At 40.1% G+C, this 21127-nt stretch overlaps 1 protein-coding gene across 3 annotated transcripts in view; it reads left to right on the top strand.

The window, feature by feature from the left end:
* Positions 1-5123, top strand: part of ASXL2 (ASXL transcriptional regulator 2) — a 170599-nt gene extending 165476 nt beyond the window's left edge. For all 3 annotated transcript variants that reach the window (XM_043982493.1, XM_043982494.1, XM_043982492.1), the window contains exon 13: positions 22-5123. In XM_043982493.1, the coding sequence (XP_043838428.1) occupies positions 22-2481 (2460 nt within the window). In that variant the 3' untranslated portion in view covers positions 2482-5123. The remainder of the gene's footprint in view (positions 1-21) is intronic.
* Positions 5124-21127: the final 16004 nt, after the last annotated feature.

Raw genomic sequence — 21127 nt, 5'->3', positions numbered from 1 at the left:
TCCCTTGTTTTCCCCCCTCAGATCCCGGTCTCCAGAATCTCCCACGTGCCATTTCCTACAGGACAGGTCTCTCCCAGGGTTCGTTTTCCAGCCTCTATCACTAGTCCCAACCGAAAAGGAGCCAGAACCCTTGCAGACATCAAAGCAAAAGCCCAGCTGGCCAAAGCCCAGAGGGCAGCTGCCGCCGCCGCCGCTGCCGCTGCTGCCGCTGCCTCTGTTGGGGGGACCATCCCAGGTCCTGGCCCCGGAGGGGGAGGAGAAGGAACCACAGAAAGAGGAGGGGATCCAGGATCAGGTGGAGCCAGTGAAACTGGAAAAGGGAACACACTGGAACTGGCAGGAACTGGAAGCAGGGGAGGTACGAGAGAGCTTTTACCCGATGGTTCAGAGACTCAATCCCAAATTGAGACCAAGGCCCCAGGCCCGGCCTCACCTCACAGTGGCGCTAGAGCACAACTACAGCAAGCCCCCTCCTTACCATCCAGATCTGCAGTCAGTGGAGCATGTCCAAGTAGCCCCTCACCAGCCCTCACTAACCCACCCCCCCCAACTTTAGAGAAGCAGAAGAGTGAAAATCCAGGCTTCTCTTTGGGGACAGACAGAATGGTTCCCTGTAGCCCTTCACAGACTCCCGGAAACTTCAGACAAGAGCAAGCACCTTCTCCTTCAGCAGGCTCAGCCCTGACCTCAGGGAGCTCACCTGCTCAGGTTACAGCAGAATGCACAGTCGAGCCTAGAGCTAGTTCGAGGAAGGACATAATAAGCAGTGCAGCTGTAGTAGAGACAAGTCCTCACGCTCCCGTGGAGGGGGCACCTTCCTCTTTGACAACTTCACCAACAGCAGCCACTTTAGAACAGCCTGCGCCACCCCAGACCAGTGTTACTGCAGCACCTACTGTATCAGCTCCATCTTCTAGCACTTTGCCGACCTCTAGCCTTAAAGCCCAAGGAGCTTCCTCAAATACAAGTGGTCCCACTGCACGGCCAAGCTCTAGTATTCCTGCTAATAACCCTTTGGTCACCCAGCTGCTCCAAGGGAAAGACGTTCCCTTGGAGCAGATACTGCCTAAGCCTCTCACCAAAGTAGAAATGAAAACTGTTCCATTGGTTACAAAGGAGGAGAAAGGGACAGGAGCACCCAGGGACACCAGCATCACGGGAACTAGTGCCAGAGGGGAAGGTAGTGAGAGACAGTCTCATCTGTCTGCACCTCAGCTGGAGAAACTCCATCAGAGTAAGCAGTTACCCCAGGTCCCAAGGACCCTCCACCTCTTCTCAGGAAAGGACCTGAGGGACTCCAACATTGATCAGTATCCTTGCCAAGAAGGACTCAATAAGGCAACCCAAGAGCAGCTCCTCCAGACACTCATTAAAAGGGTTCAGAGGCAGAACCTGCTGTCAGTCTTGCAGCCCACCCAGTTCAGCCTCACTCACTCAGGTTTCCAGTTAGAGGACATCTCTACCAGCCAGAGATTTATGCTGGGATTTGCAGGCAGAAGGACATCCAAGCCTGCCATGTCAGGCCACTACTTACTCAACATTTCCACCTACGGCCGGGGTTCAGAAAGCTTTAAGAGAGCCCAGTCCATGAATTCTGAGGATCGTTTTTGTCTGCACAGCCCTCCTGAGGCCTTTAAAATGGAACACCAGGATTACAAGGGGGCTGTGGCAGATGGCAGCAGCAGTAAGGAGGAAGAGGAGACTGATGAAGAAAGTACTGATGATGAAGAACAACAGATTCTTGTGAAGGAGGAGCCCTTAGCTTCCCAGGTTCCTGGCAAGTGCGAAGGAGGCGCAGGAACCTATGGCAAAGATACCCTATCGACCTATGACACTCTAACCAACAAGAATAGGAAAGCTGAAGCGCCAGTGATGGGTCATGCCACGGTCAGCAAGGAGAACTTCCACGTCTTTCCTACAGGTCAGGTTTTTGACGGAAACACCCTGGCCAGAGATTTCATTCAGGCAGCACAGGAGCGAATGGCCCATGCAATGAGGGGAAAGGTGATAAATAGTAGCCCTGAGCTATATGGTACTCTTCCTCTCCCCACAGAGAGCCCTACCCATCAGCCCCTGCTCCTTCCACCACTGCAAACCCCAAAGCTTTATGGAAGCCCACCACGCCAGCTTGGGCCAAGCTATAGAGGCATGATCAATGTCTCTACTTCTTCTGACGTGGACCACGGCTCTGCTGTGTCAGCAATACCTGACTGTAATCAGGTGTCTAGCAACATGGGGGATGTCATGTCCTTCTCTGTGACAGTCACCACCATCCCTGCCAGCCAGGCAATGAACCCCAACAGCCATGGACAGACCCTCCCTGTGCAGGCCTTCCCTGAAGAAAACAGTGTGGAGGACTCGCCTTCCAAATGCTATTGCAGGTTGAAAGCCATGATCATGTGCAAAGGCTGTGGCGCCTTCTGCCATGATGATTGCATTGGCCCTTCCAAACTGTGTGTCTCCTGCCTTGTGGTCCGGTGAGAGACGGTGGAAGAGCAAAAAATGAGAGCAATCCTAGGGAGGAAGAAGTGGATAAACAAGGATACAGGGAGGCACAAGTGTGTACAGGTCCTTCTTTGGGAATCACAGGAAGAAATAACTCATTTCAATTGTCTTACTCAAGAGATAAATGTTACTTAATCAGGAATACAGAATACAGTTTTTACCTTTTAATGGAAGAGCACCTTGTTGTACAGTAAGTCTAAGTCAAACAAGACTTTGTGAATTGTGACAAGTTTGCACTTATAAAATCATGTAAATATGTCACATTATTTTGTTTAAAAATTATTTTTCCAAGTGTTTAGGAGATAATGTATTACCGTGGACTCATGTTTTGGTTCCAGTTCACATGACTCAGAAAAGTTTGTTACCCTGGAAGAAGAGAGCCACTTCCCTCCCAACCTCTCCCTTGTGGGTCAGGCTAAGAAAGGAAGGTAGAGGGAAGGGCCAATGGTAATAGCTCTCCATCCTAATGAAGGCCTTGAAATTTTCATTGGAGAAATTACTTGGCCTTCTTGAAGGATTTGGGCACAGGGCACATACTTAATCCCTTTGCCTAAGAGAGAGCCTTGTTCAGTTTGGACATTGCTAAGGCACTCGTTTCACGAAGAGCATTGCAAACCTTTTTTTCCACCAGCTCTGACCTGCTCCTCTGCTTCTAGTCTCCCAGAAGCTGTGTGGCATCTGAGCACTATGCCTGTGGATACTTGCCATTCTCCTAATCCCACCCACGTGCCCTGAGACAGGGTAGTCTAGGAAGGGTGCAGCACCTTGGGCCTGGCTGCCTGCTAGCTTTGGGTAGGGCAGTGATTCCAGCAATAACAATGAGCACTTAGTTACTCCTGGGAGCTCTTGAGTAGGTCAGCAGCAGACATTTAATAAAGGCGGGGGGGGGGGGGGCAGTAGTAGAACTTGGGGTATATTTCCTTTCAGGTATGTTTGAAATTGTGGGGGCACGGAAGAGCAAAAACTTGCTCAGTTTTAACACTAGCCTTGAAATAGTCTCATCTTTCTTTCCTCAACCAGACACTCAGTTCTGAGCAGACAGTCCTTAGATAGGATAAGTGACTAATGCCATAGTCGAAGCTTCTGTTTTGGCCTGACAGGACACTGTGGGGCATGTACTAGGCTAATAATTTATATATTTTTAAATTTATATATGTATATATATATATATTTTTTTTAAGACACAAGTCAGGCACTTTTCATATTTTTGAAAATACCAAACCCTTAGTTTGTCTGTGTCTGCTCTGGAAAGCCTAAGAGTAATGATGTCTACGCATGAGCAAGGGAGAAACAGTAGATTCACCTGGGAGTACAAAACTAGAACAGAGGTCTGCACCCTGGCTAAATAGGACTGGAAGTTAGCATTGGCTTAGTGGGCCTAGCACCGCAACCAGAATTTAGTAAATTTGGGGTGATCTTGACTTGCAAAAATTGTCATGTTGAATACAAGGCCTAATATCAAGTGTGTAAAATAGAATTATCAATGCAGCTGACAAATACAACTAGTTACATTCAGACTTAATATTCAGGGCATGGCATTTCTGAAGTCCAAAACATTTTAGAACTTAAAAATTGAATTACATTCCAGAATAGGAGGTAGCAGGAGATACCTATTTAGTATTACTTGATCCTTTCCCATTTGACTCTCTCCACCCCCATCCCTTTCCCTGCCCCCTTGTCTTTGTTCTTTTAAACTACACAATCTTGACCCCCACCCCCATTCCAAATTTTGTATAAGATTTCCATCCCCATTAGTAGTCTCTTTGTTCCCCTGCTGTGGCCTGATGCAGTCATAGGACTGTGTCTGAAATTTATGCTCCAGCTGGCATGATATTCTTCCATTGTTGGTGCCTATGCACATCCAGTCCAGAAGAAGGAGGACTGCAAGAATCCCAGAGTTGGCAGCAGCTGCTCCAATTAAGGCACACAGCAGGAGGTCAGACTCCGGGTTTGTTCTGTTCTCTTTCTACCTGCAGGTAGAAATGCTCTTAGCAAGTTAAAGAGGTTGTAAGTAGAGAAGAATTTGGCGTGCTGGTGGGTAACTTCATTCTGTCTCTCTACTTTCTTCCCTATGCAGGTAGTGTAGTGGGGCTCATCAGCATATATGGGTCAGGGAAAGTTCTGGCTGCTCCTTAAATCTAGGGATCGACAAATGAGTTAGGAAGGGAAACTTAAGGCGCATCACAAGGCCAGTCTGTATTGTCTCTTAATTCATGACTGCAGTTTTAAAAAAAACCCACAAAACTTAAACTTTGTAAGTCTTCACCAGATGCTCTAACATGTAGGTTAATTAAAGCAAGCTCTCAATTTTCAAAATTTGTTAACAGCAAAAAAACAAGAAATAGATGTTTATTTCCCCCACAATGCAGTGTTTGAGTGCATTCCTGCCCTGTCTTCTCAGACTGTCACAACTTATAAAAAGGATTAAGTCCATTTTTCTGTTGTTGATGATCATGTGTGAACTATAAGGAAACCAGAGGGTGTAGGTCACATCCAATTTCACATTCTCTGCTGGAAAATAGCAATGTTGTTCAAGTTGAAAGTCATGTCTTGTATATTAAAGAACCTCCCCCCCCCCCAAAAAAAAAAACAACCTCCCAAAACCAAAACATAACAAACTTTTCAACTTGGTATTAGTCATGAAAAATGAAGCAGTTGGAGATGAAAACCTATTAGAACATTGTCAGTAGGTTTTCCCAAATCTTCTGAGGGTTCTGATTTTGGTTTTAGTTTTAGGGTTGGGTTTTTGTTTGGTTTTTTCCCCCTATCTTCCTTCCTACTCAACTTGAAGTATTTTCAAGAAAGTGCTAAGCATTCTTATAGAATAGAGTTAAATTGCACTACTCCCATTGACTTTCGTTGGGTGTTGCATCCCTGGTGGGCATGCTTCAAATACACCCCTCTCTATCCTTCAGATGCCTTCTGGTACAGGTTCCTCTGCAGGGAAATAGCATTAATAATACAATATCTCCAGGTCTTAATTATGTGTGTTCTGAATTGTTTGTTATAAAATGTTCTTTACATTTGAAATTGTTCTCGTTATGAAAACCACACCATTTAGTCAATAAGAATAGAATACCAAATAAACAGATGCCCCAGGTTCACTGTCCTCTTCCCCTCCATCCACATGCTCAAGTTATTAATGCTCTTTGCTATCAGATTGAACATCCTTAGTAAGGGCTGGTAATATTTTCTGCAAGCTGAGAGATGTTGTGGAACTTATCTCTGAAATTTAAATAGCCACCCAGGGAAATACCAAATCTGCCAGGTAAGGGTTTTAATCAACACATTGTTAATCACCTGGCATTAGCCATTAATAATAACAAGTTAATAATATTAAGTGTATAACTGGATATTATTGCCTCTTACCACCTTCAGGACCATGAAAGAGCTCTCTGGTTAGGGTCTCATCGAATGTGGTTACCAAAATGGAGAGGGGTATTAAGTGACTCATGTTAACTGTGTTTTGAAGGCTCCACTAACAAAGTAGCGTCAGAATTTTGCCTGTGTCTGGCCCTCCTATATAAGGTGAACCCTAACCGGTTTTCCCATAACAGCAAAATGGAAAAGGTCCTGATTCTTCCCCATCACATAGCTCTACAAAGCACTTGGGCTAAAACTTGGCCCAGGGGGCAGGCTTCAGCTTGGGCTATTGAATAGTCCAGAAAGACTTTGGGACACACAATAGGCAGGGATTTTTCCTACCTAAACCTGTTGAAGGGAAGCAACAGGGATATTTGCTAAGATTGAAGTAATACCTTCAAAGATTCTTGGTTACTTTATTTTTATTAATCCTATACATTTGATACAAATATTGAAGATCAGTTTAAAAAAAGCTTTCCAATAATATATTTTAAGTAATATATATTTTAATATCTGTAAAAATAAATTGACAGCAGAAGACTTGTGAATTTCTGATACAGGGTATGTTGGGGCCGGGGCCTCTGCAGAGACCCCACTCTCCAAGGAAGTGACTGAAGGCACTCGGATTGTTTCCATATGATGCAATAAGTAAAGGGGGTAGTTCTGGGGGTTGTTTTTTATTTCAAAATAAATTTGACATTGTTTACCACAAACTATTTTTTTCTCCTGGCTAAAGGTTTGTACAAACTGGTTTAGTACATGCTAAACGTTAGTGTCTTTTGCCTTTTTAAAGGAATTGTTAACATTGGAATTGAGGGTATGTACAGAGAAGTTGGTGTCGACACCATTCATATTTTTTCACAAATAATATAGAAAATCATTTTACATAAGAATTTTAAGTATTTGCAATAAATATATGTATATAGACTGTATGTACTTCATATATTCTCTTATTTTTCATTTTATTATTGAGTAAAAGATGGTAAAAATTAAAATAAAAACCTTTGAGCTGGTGAATTTTGAGGTCTGACCTGTATCTGAGAATGAATTGGATGAGTGTTTCTCTTGCTTAACACTATTACTGAGACAATTGTAGGGGAACAATTGTAGGGAAAAATGGGTGGGATTAATAAAGAATCAGCATAGGTTTTCTTTCTAAAATTTGGCACCGTTGTTTTTCAGTCTCTTGTTCTGCTTTTCTAATTTCTTTTCATTCTATGTTGGGCATATAGAACTGTTTGTGGGCCCTCAAAAGATGAAGAAAAGGTGAGGCCTCTTTGTAGAACAATTATTTTTTTTTTTAGTTCAAAAGAAAGAATGATGAAAACTTTGTAAGGAAGGAAATAGTGCTTTCTTCCACACTTGTTCGTGACCACTTAACAAAGGAGTTCCCATTCCCCCACCTTATACCCTACATATAAGGAAGTGTTCTCTAGTGAAGAGTATGGTTTTCCCCCTCTCTTTTTCAATACTTACAGGTAAGTTTCCATTAGTAGTATCTTGTCAAATAGCCTCTCAGGACTCAGGAAAGGTCTGAGTTGAAGTAAGAGAGTCTTGCTGAGGAAAAGACACAGGGGCTACTGCCCATGGATATATGCTGTACTACATTCAGCACTTGAACTTACTATGAGTTACGTGGCGAATTTTCTAATCGCAGTTTTTTTAAAAGGAATTTATATGGAATAAGTTTGGAACCCAATATTTGATAGGATTAGAAGGAAAGAGCAGTAGTTTGTTCCCAGAATAAGAGCTAACATTTATATAGGTTTTCAAACCACTTTACATGTGTTTTATGAGAGCCTTCTGGAGATCCTTAAGGGCTAGGAAGGGTTACTGATAAAGTTACTCCCACTAAGAGATCATACTTTGAGATTGTAACGTAAATATTGGCATAGGCCCAGACTCTTCTTAGCTGCCATGGAGCACTTTGAGGTTAAGCCACCCAAAGCCAGCCTGCCACCATATACTGCTTTGCCTTTGACCATAGAGTATGGGGTGACTAAATACATCTAGGTGTGCAGTCCACTTCTGAAAATTTAAAATGAGTTTTTTGTCTATATGTGTAATTTCTTAAGGATTCGATGGAAAATTGGACTTCTCATTTTGTTTCCTTAATAAACTGTCCCATAATCCCATGGCCATTATCCTTTCTTTTCCACAAAATGATAGTCTTTAGAACCTAGTCATTTAGGTCCATAGTTATACCCTAAAAAATCTGACAATTTCATTCCTTGAAAACAGGAACAGGATCAGGATCAGGTAAAGAAATGAAGAGTGCCTAACAATAGAGCAGGGGAATACTAAAAGCTCATACTAAATCTATTTGCTAAATGGTAGCACATCTCTAAAGGAACTGATTGAATATCAAAACTGTCCTCAGAATCTTTGTGTAAAATAAGTAAGGAATAAAATATGAACATTTGAGTTCAAATAAAATGAATAGGTCAGACAAAACATTGATTCATTCACTTCCATTTTATACTCTTTGGGTAGTACAGGTCACATTCAATCAGCAGTTTTTTATCTTTTTATTCCTAGTGCCTTGATAACTGGCTTGAACATAATAGGTTCTTAATCTGTCATTATTTATTTATTTTGTTTAATCATCAGGTGGAGTACCTTGCATTCATGGGAAGGCAAAGTGTTGACATAATGATATTGCATTCTGTAGCCTAATGGGAATTTTGAAGAATGACTGGGTTACTTTGATGGTTGTGACCTCATCAATGAGAGTACTCCTACCACTGGTTCTAATTGCAACTCATTCGTGCCCTTTTTAGTTGAGCCCTATCCTTTGTGGAGAATTTCACCTGTTTTCTAAAGGACTTCTTTTAACTACCAACAGTATTCATCATCTATAGGTAACCAACTTTTGGTGTGGACCTTGTACAGAACATCCTACAAGATGCCAGTAAACGCCTTTGGTGAGCATCTGTCTCCCTGCTTTATTTTTCATTAGATAATGATATTCAAAAGATGGTTGAATCAAGTTATCACTGACTACATCTATCAGGGAATCTATTTTTGTACATGGGGAGCCTTTAAGGTTAAAACTTATCTTGCTCTACTGAGTCAAATACTTTTTGTGTACAATCAGTAATAAATCAGGATCTTGTCTCTACCTTTCAGACAATTGTACGACTGAAGACATGATCTGATATAAAATGATGTTTAAGAATCTAAGTTTTCATTGAGTATCTCCTCAATATGTGCATAGACCACCATTAGATTTATTTTAGAATGGGCAGCTAGGTGGTGCAGTGGATAAAGCACTGGCCCTGGATTCAGGAGGACCTGAGTTCAAATCCAGCCTCAGACATTTGACACATACTAGCTGTGTGACCTTGGGCAGGTCACTTAACCCTCATTGCCGCCTCCCCCCCCCAATCAAAAAAAAGAAAGTTTATTTTAGAATGAGGAAGTCACATGGCTCAGTAGTTGCTGAAGTCTTCTAAGCAACTATTGTGGGTGGGGGCAGGGGGACATGGGAAGCAGTAATCATACTGAAATATGAGAGGGTTTTAGTCAAAGACTTAGGTGAAATGTAAAATAGGACAGTACCTGGCAGCATGTTAAACAACACTTAGGGACTAGAGAGATTGTGGTTTGGGGAGCTGCACAAATACTAATAAAAACTTTGGGATTTGTCAAAAGATCTAGAATTGTTTATAGGTCTAGAAATCTTATAGGTAATATGCAAATAAGGTAATTTGGTCTAAATTTATGGTCTAAAGGTTCCAAGGGACTGCTCTTTCTTAGGTTCAATGGACCTTTTCTTTTCAGTGATGAAAAGATTTGCCTTTGCAGTTGTACTCTTCCTTTCCCATCATATGCCTTTGTGGGTAGAAGTGTTTTTACAATTCTCTCAGCTATTAGGATCTATTTAGACCTGGTAGAACTTGCTCTTTCCCCCACCTTCCCATTCATTGTAACGAAAAGTCACGCATTTGAACAAAATATGGCTTAATTTAAAAAAAAAAAATTCTAACTCTTGGTGTTTTAGTAACTGATTCTGATCATTTGTTTTGATTTTTGTGTAAACAGGCCTAAGCAGGACTCCATAGGTTGTGTTTTAGCAATGCTTGTGCTTTTCATGCTATTCCTAACAGTAATCAATCTACTACTTAGAATTGTGGCTCTATATCTCAGGTTCTGTTCTGTTTTGGTTTTGCTTATACAATTAAGAGATTTATGCTTACTCCCAATAAAGGGGGGAAACAGGGAAAGATGGATATCCCCCTCTTTAGTAAGACTTGAGTGTTCTTATATTTGAAACATTTTATCAGATAGGAATTTACTTCCAAATCTGGACTGTTGACTCAACCTCATACCTTCTTATATTTCTAACATGGAATAGTGGAGAGAAGTCATCAAGCAATGATCAAGTGATTTCAGGACAGGACAGAGTGTTGGGTAGACTCTAGGGACCCCCCCTCCCCAGTTGGAAGTCAAATAATTTTCAGAAAATGACAAAAAAAAGACTACCTGAATCATTTATTCTTCCAGAACATAGAAAATGCCTTGGGGAGAGGGAAGATACATTTCATATTTATTTGTTAAATTGAAAATTGGAAAAAAATCATCTATAATGTGTAATATACAAAGACAGGATTGTCACTGTTACTAGCACATTTAGTTTGTTGAATCACTTTACCAGATCAGAATTGGATGCCTAATACAATGGGAGTCAATTGATCTGACCAGGATGTTGGATTTTGGCTATAGATCGTGCTTCTGACCTCACTAATACCACTCTAAACAACTGCCTACACTATCATTAGTTCACCTGAACATACTCAATACCATTCACCTTACTTAGCAACAAATAACAGAGCCACAGAAATGAGACCTAACTAATTCAGTTGTTGTTTTTTTTATAAAGTAATTTGTGACCATGAGGCAGAAAGGGGTCATCCACAGTTCATTCAATCAGAAGATCTAGTTTAAAGCAAGGAAAAGATGTTGGATAAGAGAGAGAGAGAGAGAGTGTGTGTGTGTGTGTGTGTGTGTGTGTGTGTGTGTGTGTGTGTGTGTGTGTGCGCGCGTGTGTATTCATAAATAGCCACACCTGCAAGCTGTGGCTTAACCAGCCTCTGCCTTCATTTCATCCAGTGGTTATGCTGTGAATGAAGTTTAATATTTCTGGTATCAGCTCTTTTTTTTTTTTTTAAAGAAAAATTTAAATACAAGTTGCATGTCATCATAGTCAATAGAGAGTATAAGACTTGTTAAACAGTCAGGACACTTAGCCTAAATCAGCCATTCTTTTGATTTTAGGTGTCCAGGTATCTCTTACCTGTCAGCACCACTGATGAGCCCCAGGGCTCTACCAATGTATACTTCTTTAGCACAAGCCTTAAAATGAATGAAATAATGGATTTAGGCTCCCTTTTATGGCTTTGGAGATAAGGGCTAAAAGAAAGCACTCCTTAAGGGTTGGTCTGTGTTAATATCGCTACAGAGCAAGATTTTTGTCAGGTATTCACAGAGCTCCAAATGTTTGGAGAGGAGATTGCATCGAAGTTCCACTATGATCTTTTCATCTGGCCGTGCCATGCTATATCAGGCTCCAGCTTACCACCTTCACCAGCACTGAGAGACCAGAGGAACGAGAGCAATTACCATATGTGTCCTTGTCACTTTAAAATCTTACATGCCAGTTGGCCTTAGCACTTTGAAAAACAAAATCTGCCTTGTCATTTCCTGTCACTACCATACATACTCCTCTTACTACCTTACACTCATTCCTGTTATTGTTCATGTAAAACTACCTGCTTCAGAATTGAATGTAAAATAGTATTTCTGCACATGAGCAGAATGTGTATTTTATCTTAATGTTTCATTTTATGTTAAATAAAAGCGTGTAATTTTACTATGGTGACTGTGCCTTGCATCTTTCCAAAATAGCCAAGGAGGTATACTTGCCTCATAGCCCTCATAGTCAAGATTATGGAATAGGTCTCTATTCTATTCCTCCTTTCTTGAGAAATAATGCCCTCTTTCCAGTAGGAGTCAGATTCAGAACATAAACATTAATTTGGGAATTGATGCAGAAAGGAGGGAGAGTCCATTTGGAATTCTAGGGGCAACTTGAGAGAATTACCTGATTAAGCAGGAGTGTCTCAAGAATAGGGCATTTCCACATAGATAAGTGAGTGTAGGAAGAATGAAACTCAAGGCAGGACCCAGAGATTGAAACACATGACTACTAGTTTACCAGTCCAGACTTCAAATCCATGTATTACAAGACTGACCATCAAAAATTGAACCTTTCAAACCCTTTTTATGTCTGTCTTTGCTTCCTCCATTACTATGTTTAAGACCTCTCTTCGAATAGGTTTTCTTTTAGTGGTGATTGACACAAAGAAAGCCTGACTGAGCAAGACAGCTGGAAATGAGAGATTATGTCTACATCCAGCCCAACCCATCCAACTTTTAAAGGGAAAGAAAACACTTCTCTTTCTCCTGCCCCCAAACTGTAGTTCATACAAGGAAAAAAAAAAGTGTCACATTGCCAGCATACTGTACTTAATAAACCTGGAACCCTGTGTTCTAGGCTCCTCATGGCTGTGACATGCTATATTGCTTTTGAGAGTGTGGTCTCTGCAATGCTTTAACCCCACTCTGCCATACTTCATGGAGTGGAAATTTGCAAATTCGCCCAGCCCTAATGGTCTAGACAGGAAAGAGTTGATGATTTTGGATGGTGGAGGAGTCTAGCCATGCTGAGCCTGCTCCAGTACTGTCTGGGCCAGAAGGAATGGGTATACATTCTGGCAAGAAGAAATGAGAGGAGAGGTTTGCTTTTAGCCTGGCTAAATGTCACCATCTCAAATCAAGCAATGTATCAAATAGCATAAAAGAATGACAATACACAGCAACAAGAGAATACAAAACAAAGACCCAATACAATCAAATATAGAGTATAATACATTGACTCAAAAACTCCTGATAAAGGGAGACTTAAGCAACTATCATGAGACCTCTTTAACTCAGAAAAACTGAACGACTTTAAGAAACCCCCAAATGATTCAAAAGTGTAGTAAAAAAATGGTGGTGAGAACAGAAAGGACAAACAAGTAGAGTGTATAGAGCCAATGATAGAGAACCTCTTCAAAGCAATAGATTCTCTGAAAAAGAATGGCCAACTCTGAACTCAGAAATGCAGATGTGGAAGAAAAATGGACATAGTAGAAGAAAAAAAAACAGTACACATGTCTTTTCTGAAAGGCAAGGAAATTAAGCTAAAATTGCAATGATCTAAGAATCCTGGGTTTTCCAGAAGAGCACAATCAAACAACACTTTGATACTATGCTTGAGAAAATCAGGAAAGTTGGACCAAAGTACTGGAAATCATGAATGTATAAATTCATAGAAGCCACAACCCACTGATAAAAACTCCAAGATTAACTCATCTAAAGAGTGTGGTCAAGTTTCACAATTTCAGTTTAGTTTAAACTACAAATTTAAACTAGGAATCCCAATGTGAAAGACAGTTTGAATCACCGAAGAATGCTCCTAATTTAAGAAATCAAAGGAAAATTGAACCATGATGTCCAAGAAAGATGATTGGAAGACACAAAATATCCTGTAATGTTGAGCTTAAGTATCCCTGAAAAGAGATTTTGAAACAGGGGCCTCATAACAGGTATAGTCAGTAAGCCATGACTAACAATAATTGTATGCAATTTTAACGTGCCTCATTCAGAAATGGCTAAAACTAATAAGACATAAAAGAAAAAAATTATACAAGTGAATAGATTGTTGGGGAAATTACATTTGAAATACTAAGGGAGAGGGAAGGAAACAAGCATTAAGTGCCTACTATGTGATAGCCATCACGCTAGGCAATTTCTGAGTGGGAATATTAAAGCATGTATATATAAATATTTCTTAAGCTTATAATATTTACAAAAATTTATTCTCTACTTGGGTAAGAAGCTATCATAAGTATAAGAAGACAGAAATATTAAACATCCTTTGCAAACAAACCATAACACAGAAGATAAAGGAAACAAGCAAAAGATCTAAAAAGGGACTAAGTAATTCCTAAATAATGAATGGGTGAGAGAATAAATCAGAAACAATAAATTACTCTTCTAAAGAAAACAATGAAAATTATCAAAGTTGATGTAATTCAACTAAAATAGTCCTCAGGGGAAAGTGTGTCTCTGAAATGAACAAAATTGAAATAGATTCATGAATTAACCGTTCAGGAGAAGAGTTTGTGAACTCTAACGTAAAGTGAAGTAAGCAGAACCGAAAAAAGAAACTACAAAAGTTTATACAGTGACTATAACAGTGTATGAAAGAAAATAAAAATAATGCTGTGTAATTGAAGATCAAGCTTAGCCCTTAAGAGGCTAAGAATAAGAATACATTTGCCTACCATCTTTACAGAAGTGGAGGTTTATGTGTGCTGTACCCTTCAGTTCTACTGGATTTGATTAAATTGTCGATTAGTTTTGCTGCACTTTCTCCCTCCCCTCTTATAAACAATGGATCTCCGATATGAGCAGGAGAGGGATGGATACACTATGAAATGTGTTGTAGAAACAAAAGATACCTACAAATTTTTTTAATGCGTTCAATTAAGTAGAAATTTAACAACCTCAAAGTCTAACAATCATTGAAGAAAAAAATTGAAAATAAAAAAAAACCTATTAGACAAATAAGAGAGAATAACAACAGAAAGATATCCTCAAAGTCAGAAAGACCCTCTTTAATGATGTTTGGCATGAGCTATGCCTACCAATTGATTTGTATTTTAAGCTGTCTCCCAAAATGGAGAGATTACAGAAACCCACAATTTAATACATCACTTGTCTGAGAGGCTAAAGAAATATTATGACCTAGCTACAAGTTCATATCAAAATAAAGGAATGGAAGAGTGGCATCATTCATCATTAGAAGGAGTACCCAGAGTCAATGAGGTCACAAATCTATTTGCACATTTGAGTCACTACATAAAATATATATTCTGCTATACTTTTATCAAGTTTTTATTAATTTCATATCTAAACTTGAATTGGTATGAAGCAGAGAATTATAGAACATTGATGAATTCATGAACATTGATGCAAAAATTTCAGCGAAGATTTTAGGGAAGAGACTATAGAAACAGATGTCAAGATATATCAATTATAACCAAACAGGATCATATCAGGGAAGATAAAACAATAAGAAAAAAATCAACCGAATTAAATAAGAACTGTACAAATATATCAATAGATAACAGACTTTTTTTAAAAAAAAGATGTTTTTATGTTTTTTTTTTAAATCTAAAAGGATAGTTATTGAAAGAGAAGTAGTATGAGTTAAATTATATACCTGAAATGCAGAGCTGCCATTTTCTTTTTTTTTTTTTTGACATTTCTGTATGAGGTATTTTATTTTTTCTGTTATATGTAAAGATAGTTCTCAACTTTTGTTTATACATGCTTTACAATTTCAGATTTTTCTCCCTCCCTCCCCTCCTCCCCCCTCCCCTAGACAGCAGGTAATCTGATATAGGTTATATCTATATATCTCTATACATATACATATAGATATATATATACACACACATATATATACACATAATAACATTAATCCTATTTCTGCATTAATCCTGTTACAAGAGAAAGAATCAGAGCAGTGATGCAAAACCTCAAAATAGAAAAAAAAAAAACAGCACCCAAAACAAAAGAAATAATATGGTTCAATCAGCATCTATACTCCACAGTTCTTTCTTTCTTTTTTTTTCTTGGATTTGGAGATCCTCTTCTATCATGAGTTCCCTGGAACTCTTCTGTACCATTGCATTGGTGAGAAGAATATAGTCCATCACAGTAGGTCAACACTCATTGTTGATACTGTGTACAATGTTCTTCTGGTTCTGCTCATCTCACTCATCATCAGCTCACCCAAGACCCTCCAGGTTTCTCTGAACTCCTCCTGCTCATCATTTCTTACAGCACAATAGTATTCCATTGTATTCATATACCATAACTTGTCCAGCCATTCCCCAATTGATGGGCACCCCCTCAACTTCCAATTCCTTGCTACCACGTAAAGAGCAGCTATAAATATTTTTGTACATGTGGGTCCCTTTCCCCCTTTCATGATTTCTTTGGGCAAAAGACCTAAAAGTGGGATTGCTGGGTCAAAGGGTATGCACAGCTTTATTGCCCTTTGGGCATAATTCCAAATTGCTCTCCAGAATGGTTGGATCAGCTCACAGCTCCACCAACAATGCATTAGTGTTCCAATTTTCCCACAGCCTCTCCAACATTTATTATCTTCCTTTTTTGTCATTTTAGCCAATCTGATAGGTGTCAGGTGGTACCTCAGAGTTGTTTTAATTTGCATCTCTCTAATCATTAGAGATTTAGAGCATTTTTTCATATGGGAATAGATAGCTTTGGTTTCTTCATCAGAAAACTGCCTGTTCATATCCTTTGACCATTTCTCAATTGGGGAATGACTTGGATTCTTATAAATTTGATTTAATTCCCTATATATTTTAGAGATTAGGCCTTTATCAGAAGCACTGGCCTCAAAAATTGTTTCCCCAGAGCTGCCATTTTCAATGGAAAAGTAATGGTCACTTTCAGGGGTAAAGCAAAGATGCCCCCTCTTCCTGCTATAATTTGATAATACTAGAAACACAGTAGTGAGGCAGTAAGCAATAAGCTATAGGTTATACATGTGCAATTATGTAAAACCTCACCATATCAGCACTTGACTCCATTCTTCAGGATGTATGGCTCTAGATCAGTAACCACACTACTGTGGTTATCAGTGATGTTAAAAATCTTTTTTTTAAAGAGTTCTTTTATATATTCTTGCCACCTCTTTTCAAGCTCTTCTACTTCTAAGTCCCTACCATTTTTGTCTTTTATCATGCCCATTTTTGCATGAGATGTTCCCTTAATGTCTCTAATTTTCTTGAAGAGATCTCATTTTCTCCATTCTGTTGTTTTCTTCTATTTCTTTGCATAGCTCATTTAAGAAAACCTTATCTCTCTGGAATTTTGCATTCAATTGGATATAGCTTTCTCTTTACCTTTCACTTTCCGTCTTTCCCCAGCTATTTGTAAAGCCTCAATCGAACAGCCATTTTGCTTTCTTGCTCTTTTTCTTTGGAAGATTTTTTTTGTTGCTGCTTCCTGTACAATATTGCAAACCTCTGTCCATATTTCTTCAGGCACTCTACCAGATCCAATCCCTTAATTCTATTCATCATCTCCACTCCATATTCATTAGGGATGTTTTTTAGCGCATACCTATATGCCCTGGTGGCTGAATTTTACAATAGGAAGCTCCTGATCTGAGTCACACTCAGCTCCTGGTCTTGTTTTCACTGACTGTGTAGAGCTCTACCTATGGCTGCAAAGTATATAATCAAACTGATTTCAATATTGGGTTATTGAAAAAGAGTGAGTTATCTTGACAAAATTCTATTAGTCTCATCCCTGCTTCATTTTGTACTCCAAGGCCAAACTTGCCTGATATTTCAGTTATCTTTTGATTTCCTACTTTAGCATTCCAATCCCCTGTGTTGTGTGACATCTTGTGTGTGTGTGTGTGTGTGTGTGTGTGTTATTTCTAGATGTTGTAGGTCTTCATAGGACTGATCAACTTTGGCCTCTTCCAACATCAGCAGTTGGAGCATAGGCTTGTATTACTGTGATGCGAAATGGTTTGCCTCAGATTGTAATTTTTTAGATTATACCCCAGTACTGCTTTTCTCACCTTTTAATGATTATGAGGGCTACTCCATTTCTTCTAAGGGATTCTTGCCTATATTATTATATGCAGTGATCACCTAAATTAAATTCACCAACACCCAAGATCTTGAAGTTTAGTCTTTCAGTCTCCTATTTGACCACATCCAGCTTGTCTTGGTTCATAGATCTTACCTTCTGGGTTCCTATGCTGTGTTGAGTTTTACAGCATCAGGTTTTCCTTTTGTCACAAGGTACATCTGCAACTGGGCTTCCTTTCAGCTTTGGCCCAGCTGCTTTATTAGTACTGGAACTACTTGTAATTGTCCTCCTCTCTTCCCCAGTAGGGTATTGGATACCTTCTGACCTGAGGGGCTCACCTTCAACGTCATCTCTTTTGTCAATTTAGTACTGTCCGGGGGCAGCTAGGTGGCGCAGTGGATAGAGCACCGGCCCGGAGTCAGGAGTACCTGAATTCAAATCCGGCCTCAGACACTTAACACTTACTAGCTGTGTGACCCTGGGCAAGTCACTTAACCCCAATTGCCTCACTTAAAAAAAAAATTAGTATTGTCCATGGAGTTTTCTTGGCAAAGCTACTGGAGTGGTTTGCTATTTTCTTCTCCAGTGGATCCCCTTTTGTCAGAACTCACCACTGTGACCTATCTTGGGTAAACCTGCATGGTACAGCTCACCCTTTCATTGAGCTAGCTTCACAAGCTACATAATGAGGCTGTGATCCAGGAGGGACTCAAGAGGACAAAATAGAGTTTACACCAATGGATCAAGATGGGGAAAGGAGAGAAAAACTAGTTCAGGGATGATGGCCTAGGAGAGAATTGGAAGGTTGAGGGATTGGAAGTCATGATGTGGCTGAAGAGCAGGGTTTGATATTGAAAAGCAGAGGGTCGGGGCAACTAGGTGGCACAGTGGATAAAGCACTGGCCCTGGATTCAGGAGGACCTGAGTTCAAGTCCTGACTCAGACACTTGACACTTGCTAGTTGTGTGACCCTGGGCAAATCACTTAACCCTCATTGCGCCCCCCCCCCCATACACACACACACACACACACACACACACGAAAGCAGAGGGAGAGATGGCTTGTCAATAAATTGTGATCAAGTAAGGAAATCTCAGAGTTTGTGAACATGGAAGTGGTACATTTGTGGGTGATGGCAAGATCAAGGGTCTGATCAACTTTGTGTATGGCTGAGGTAGGGTGGAGGAGTAGGTCATGGGACATGAGTAAATTGAACTGAGAGGTTAGGACGTTAGGAGGAATAGCATAAATCTGTTAATGTCCCCTATATAAGTGCTGGAGTTAAGGAAGAGACACTGAATTCATGGAGGAGAGGAGTATCCTTGAGCTCAGTAGACAACAGCTACTAGAATTTGATTTGGGTGCTAGATGTGGATTGAGTGAACTTCAAAGAAAGAGAGATTACTCAGTGATAATGGTAGGGGAGAGCCTAGACTTGACATTGAGGAACATTCCAATTCCTCCATCTTGATCAGTGAGTCAGGGGAATGATTGAAGGTGCAGCTGGAGCTGAAAAAGGTTCCTAGGGAGGTTGTGTCATCAGAAGGGAGCCAGGTCTCAGTGAGAGCTAGAAGATTAGCATAGGAAAGGAAAGGGTTCATAATTGTGATAATATTTATACAATGGTTAATAAATAATAAAATTGATATAATGCTTACTATGTGCCAGGTGTTGTGCTAAGCACTTTACAATTATTGTTTCATGTGACACGACAATTCTAAGAGTTAGGTGCTATTGTTATCCCCATTTTACAGATGAGGAAACTGAGACAGCCAAAAGTTAAGTGACTTGCCCAGGGTTACACAGCTAATAAGTGTCCAAGGCTAGATTTGAATTTGGGTGTTCCTGATTCCAGGTCTGGCACTATCCACTGTGCAACCTAAAGCAACTTTGTTGCCTATGGAACAAGAAATCCAGAGGACCCAGTAGAAGGGAAGTGTTGTAGTTTTGGTGTGGAACTTTGGGGTTAGGAGAGTTAAGGGGAATGGAAATCAGGAATCAGGAAATGGAGTTTAAATGATGACCTACAGGGGTTGAAAATCACTAGGATGAAAAAAAAATCACTAGGATGGGGAGTGTTAGTCATTAAAGGAAAATTTTAGATTGATTTTCAATGTCCCTAGAGACATAGCTTCTGGGTGGAGTCTTTTCAGAGCATTAAGTAGTTTAGACAGAGCAAATACTTAGAGCAGAAGGAATGATTTGGAGACTAGCTTGGAGTCTTTTTTTTTTTTTTGGCAGGGCAATGAGGGTTAAGTGACTTACCCAGGGTCACACAGTTAGTAAGTGTCAAGTGCCTGAGGCCACATTTGAACTCAGGTCCTCCTGAATCCAGGGCTAATGCTTTAACCACTGCACCACCTAGCTGCTCCCTAGCCTGGAGTCTTAATGGAATGGCACCTCTTCCCCTCACAATAGCAACAGGAGACTGGCATGGTTCTCTTCCAAGAGAAGCTGGAAATCAGGCAGGTGTGCTAAGACAGAGCCTTGGAGGCTATAGGTATTTCTGGTCACACTGGAAGGCTTCCATCTTGTTTGTCATAACAGAGACTTGTTTTTCTGGTGATCTTCCTTTCCTATTGTTTGTGGGCTTCTGGCTGAATTTTTATGTGATTCTAAGTGGTACAGATGAAGTCACTGTAGTTTCTCTTTTGAATTTCTTGATTCAGTCTGGTGCTATTTTTTAGGTTTTAGTTGGATGTATATGGGAGCTGGGTTGCCTAACCTCTTGTTCCAGCAGGCATTTTAGCCAGAAGTTCCTAAAGAACCAAAATTTACCAGCCTATCCCGATCATGGAAGGCAGTTAGGATTACCAGCTTTCAGTTCATTTTTCCTCTTTTTTCAAAGAATTCCAGTACCTTAGTTTATAGTCTTCTTCTCTAGCCCCAACCCTGCCCTTCCACTTGGGGACTTGACCTCAAATACCCAAGGTTCCCAATTCACCAACCCCATCAACTCCTGTCACCTGAAACTACCCTCAGCCACACAGAAGACTGGTCTGAAGCCAGATTGCAATGGGTTAAGAAATGAAAAGGTGGAGGTGATGAGCATAGATGTTTGTGTCTAGGAGTTTTTCAGTGAAAGGAGAGAGTTATAGAATAATAATTTGAGAAGATGATTGGGTCAATTGAAAGGATGTTTCTTGTTTATTTGGTTTTTGTTTTGTTTTTTACCAAACCTATGATTTCGTTGGGATGGAGAAATTGAAGTGAGGGAATGCCCCCTACCAATCCAAATAGGTACTTCTCATGTAACTTAGTCCTGAAGAGCTCTCTGGTCAGGGTCAAGGTCACAATCTAGTATGCATCAGAAGTGGCACTTGAACCCAGGTGTTATCACAGATGTAGAGATGAAAGGTCATCTAGTTCTTCACTATTTATATATTATTTTCCCTCAGTGGAATGAAAACAAGTCTCACAGTAGGTGCTCAACAAATGCTTTTTTGAATTGAATTTAATTGGGTATATGTTTCCTTTAATTTGGTCATTTTCATAACTCAACACCCTT

The sequence above is a fragment of the Dromiciops gliroides genome, chromosome 2, assembly GCF_019393635.1.
Source record: "Dromiciops gliroides isolate mDroGli1 chromosome 2, mDroGli1.pri, whole genome shotgun sequence".
Taxonomy (NCBI): Eukaryota; Metazoa; Chordata; class Mammalia; order Microbiotheria; family Microbiotheriidae; genus Dromiciops; species Dromiciops gliroides.
This window is presented reverse-complemented; position numbering and strand designations above follow the sequence as displayed.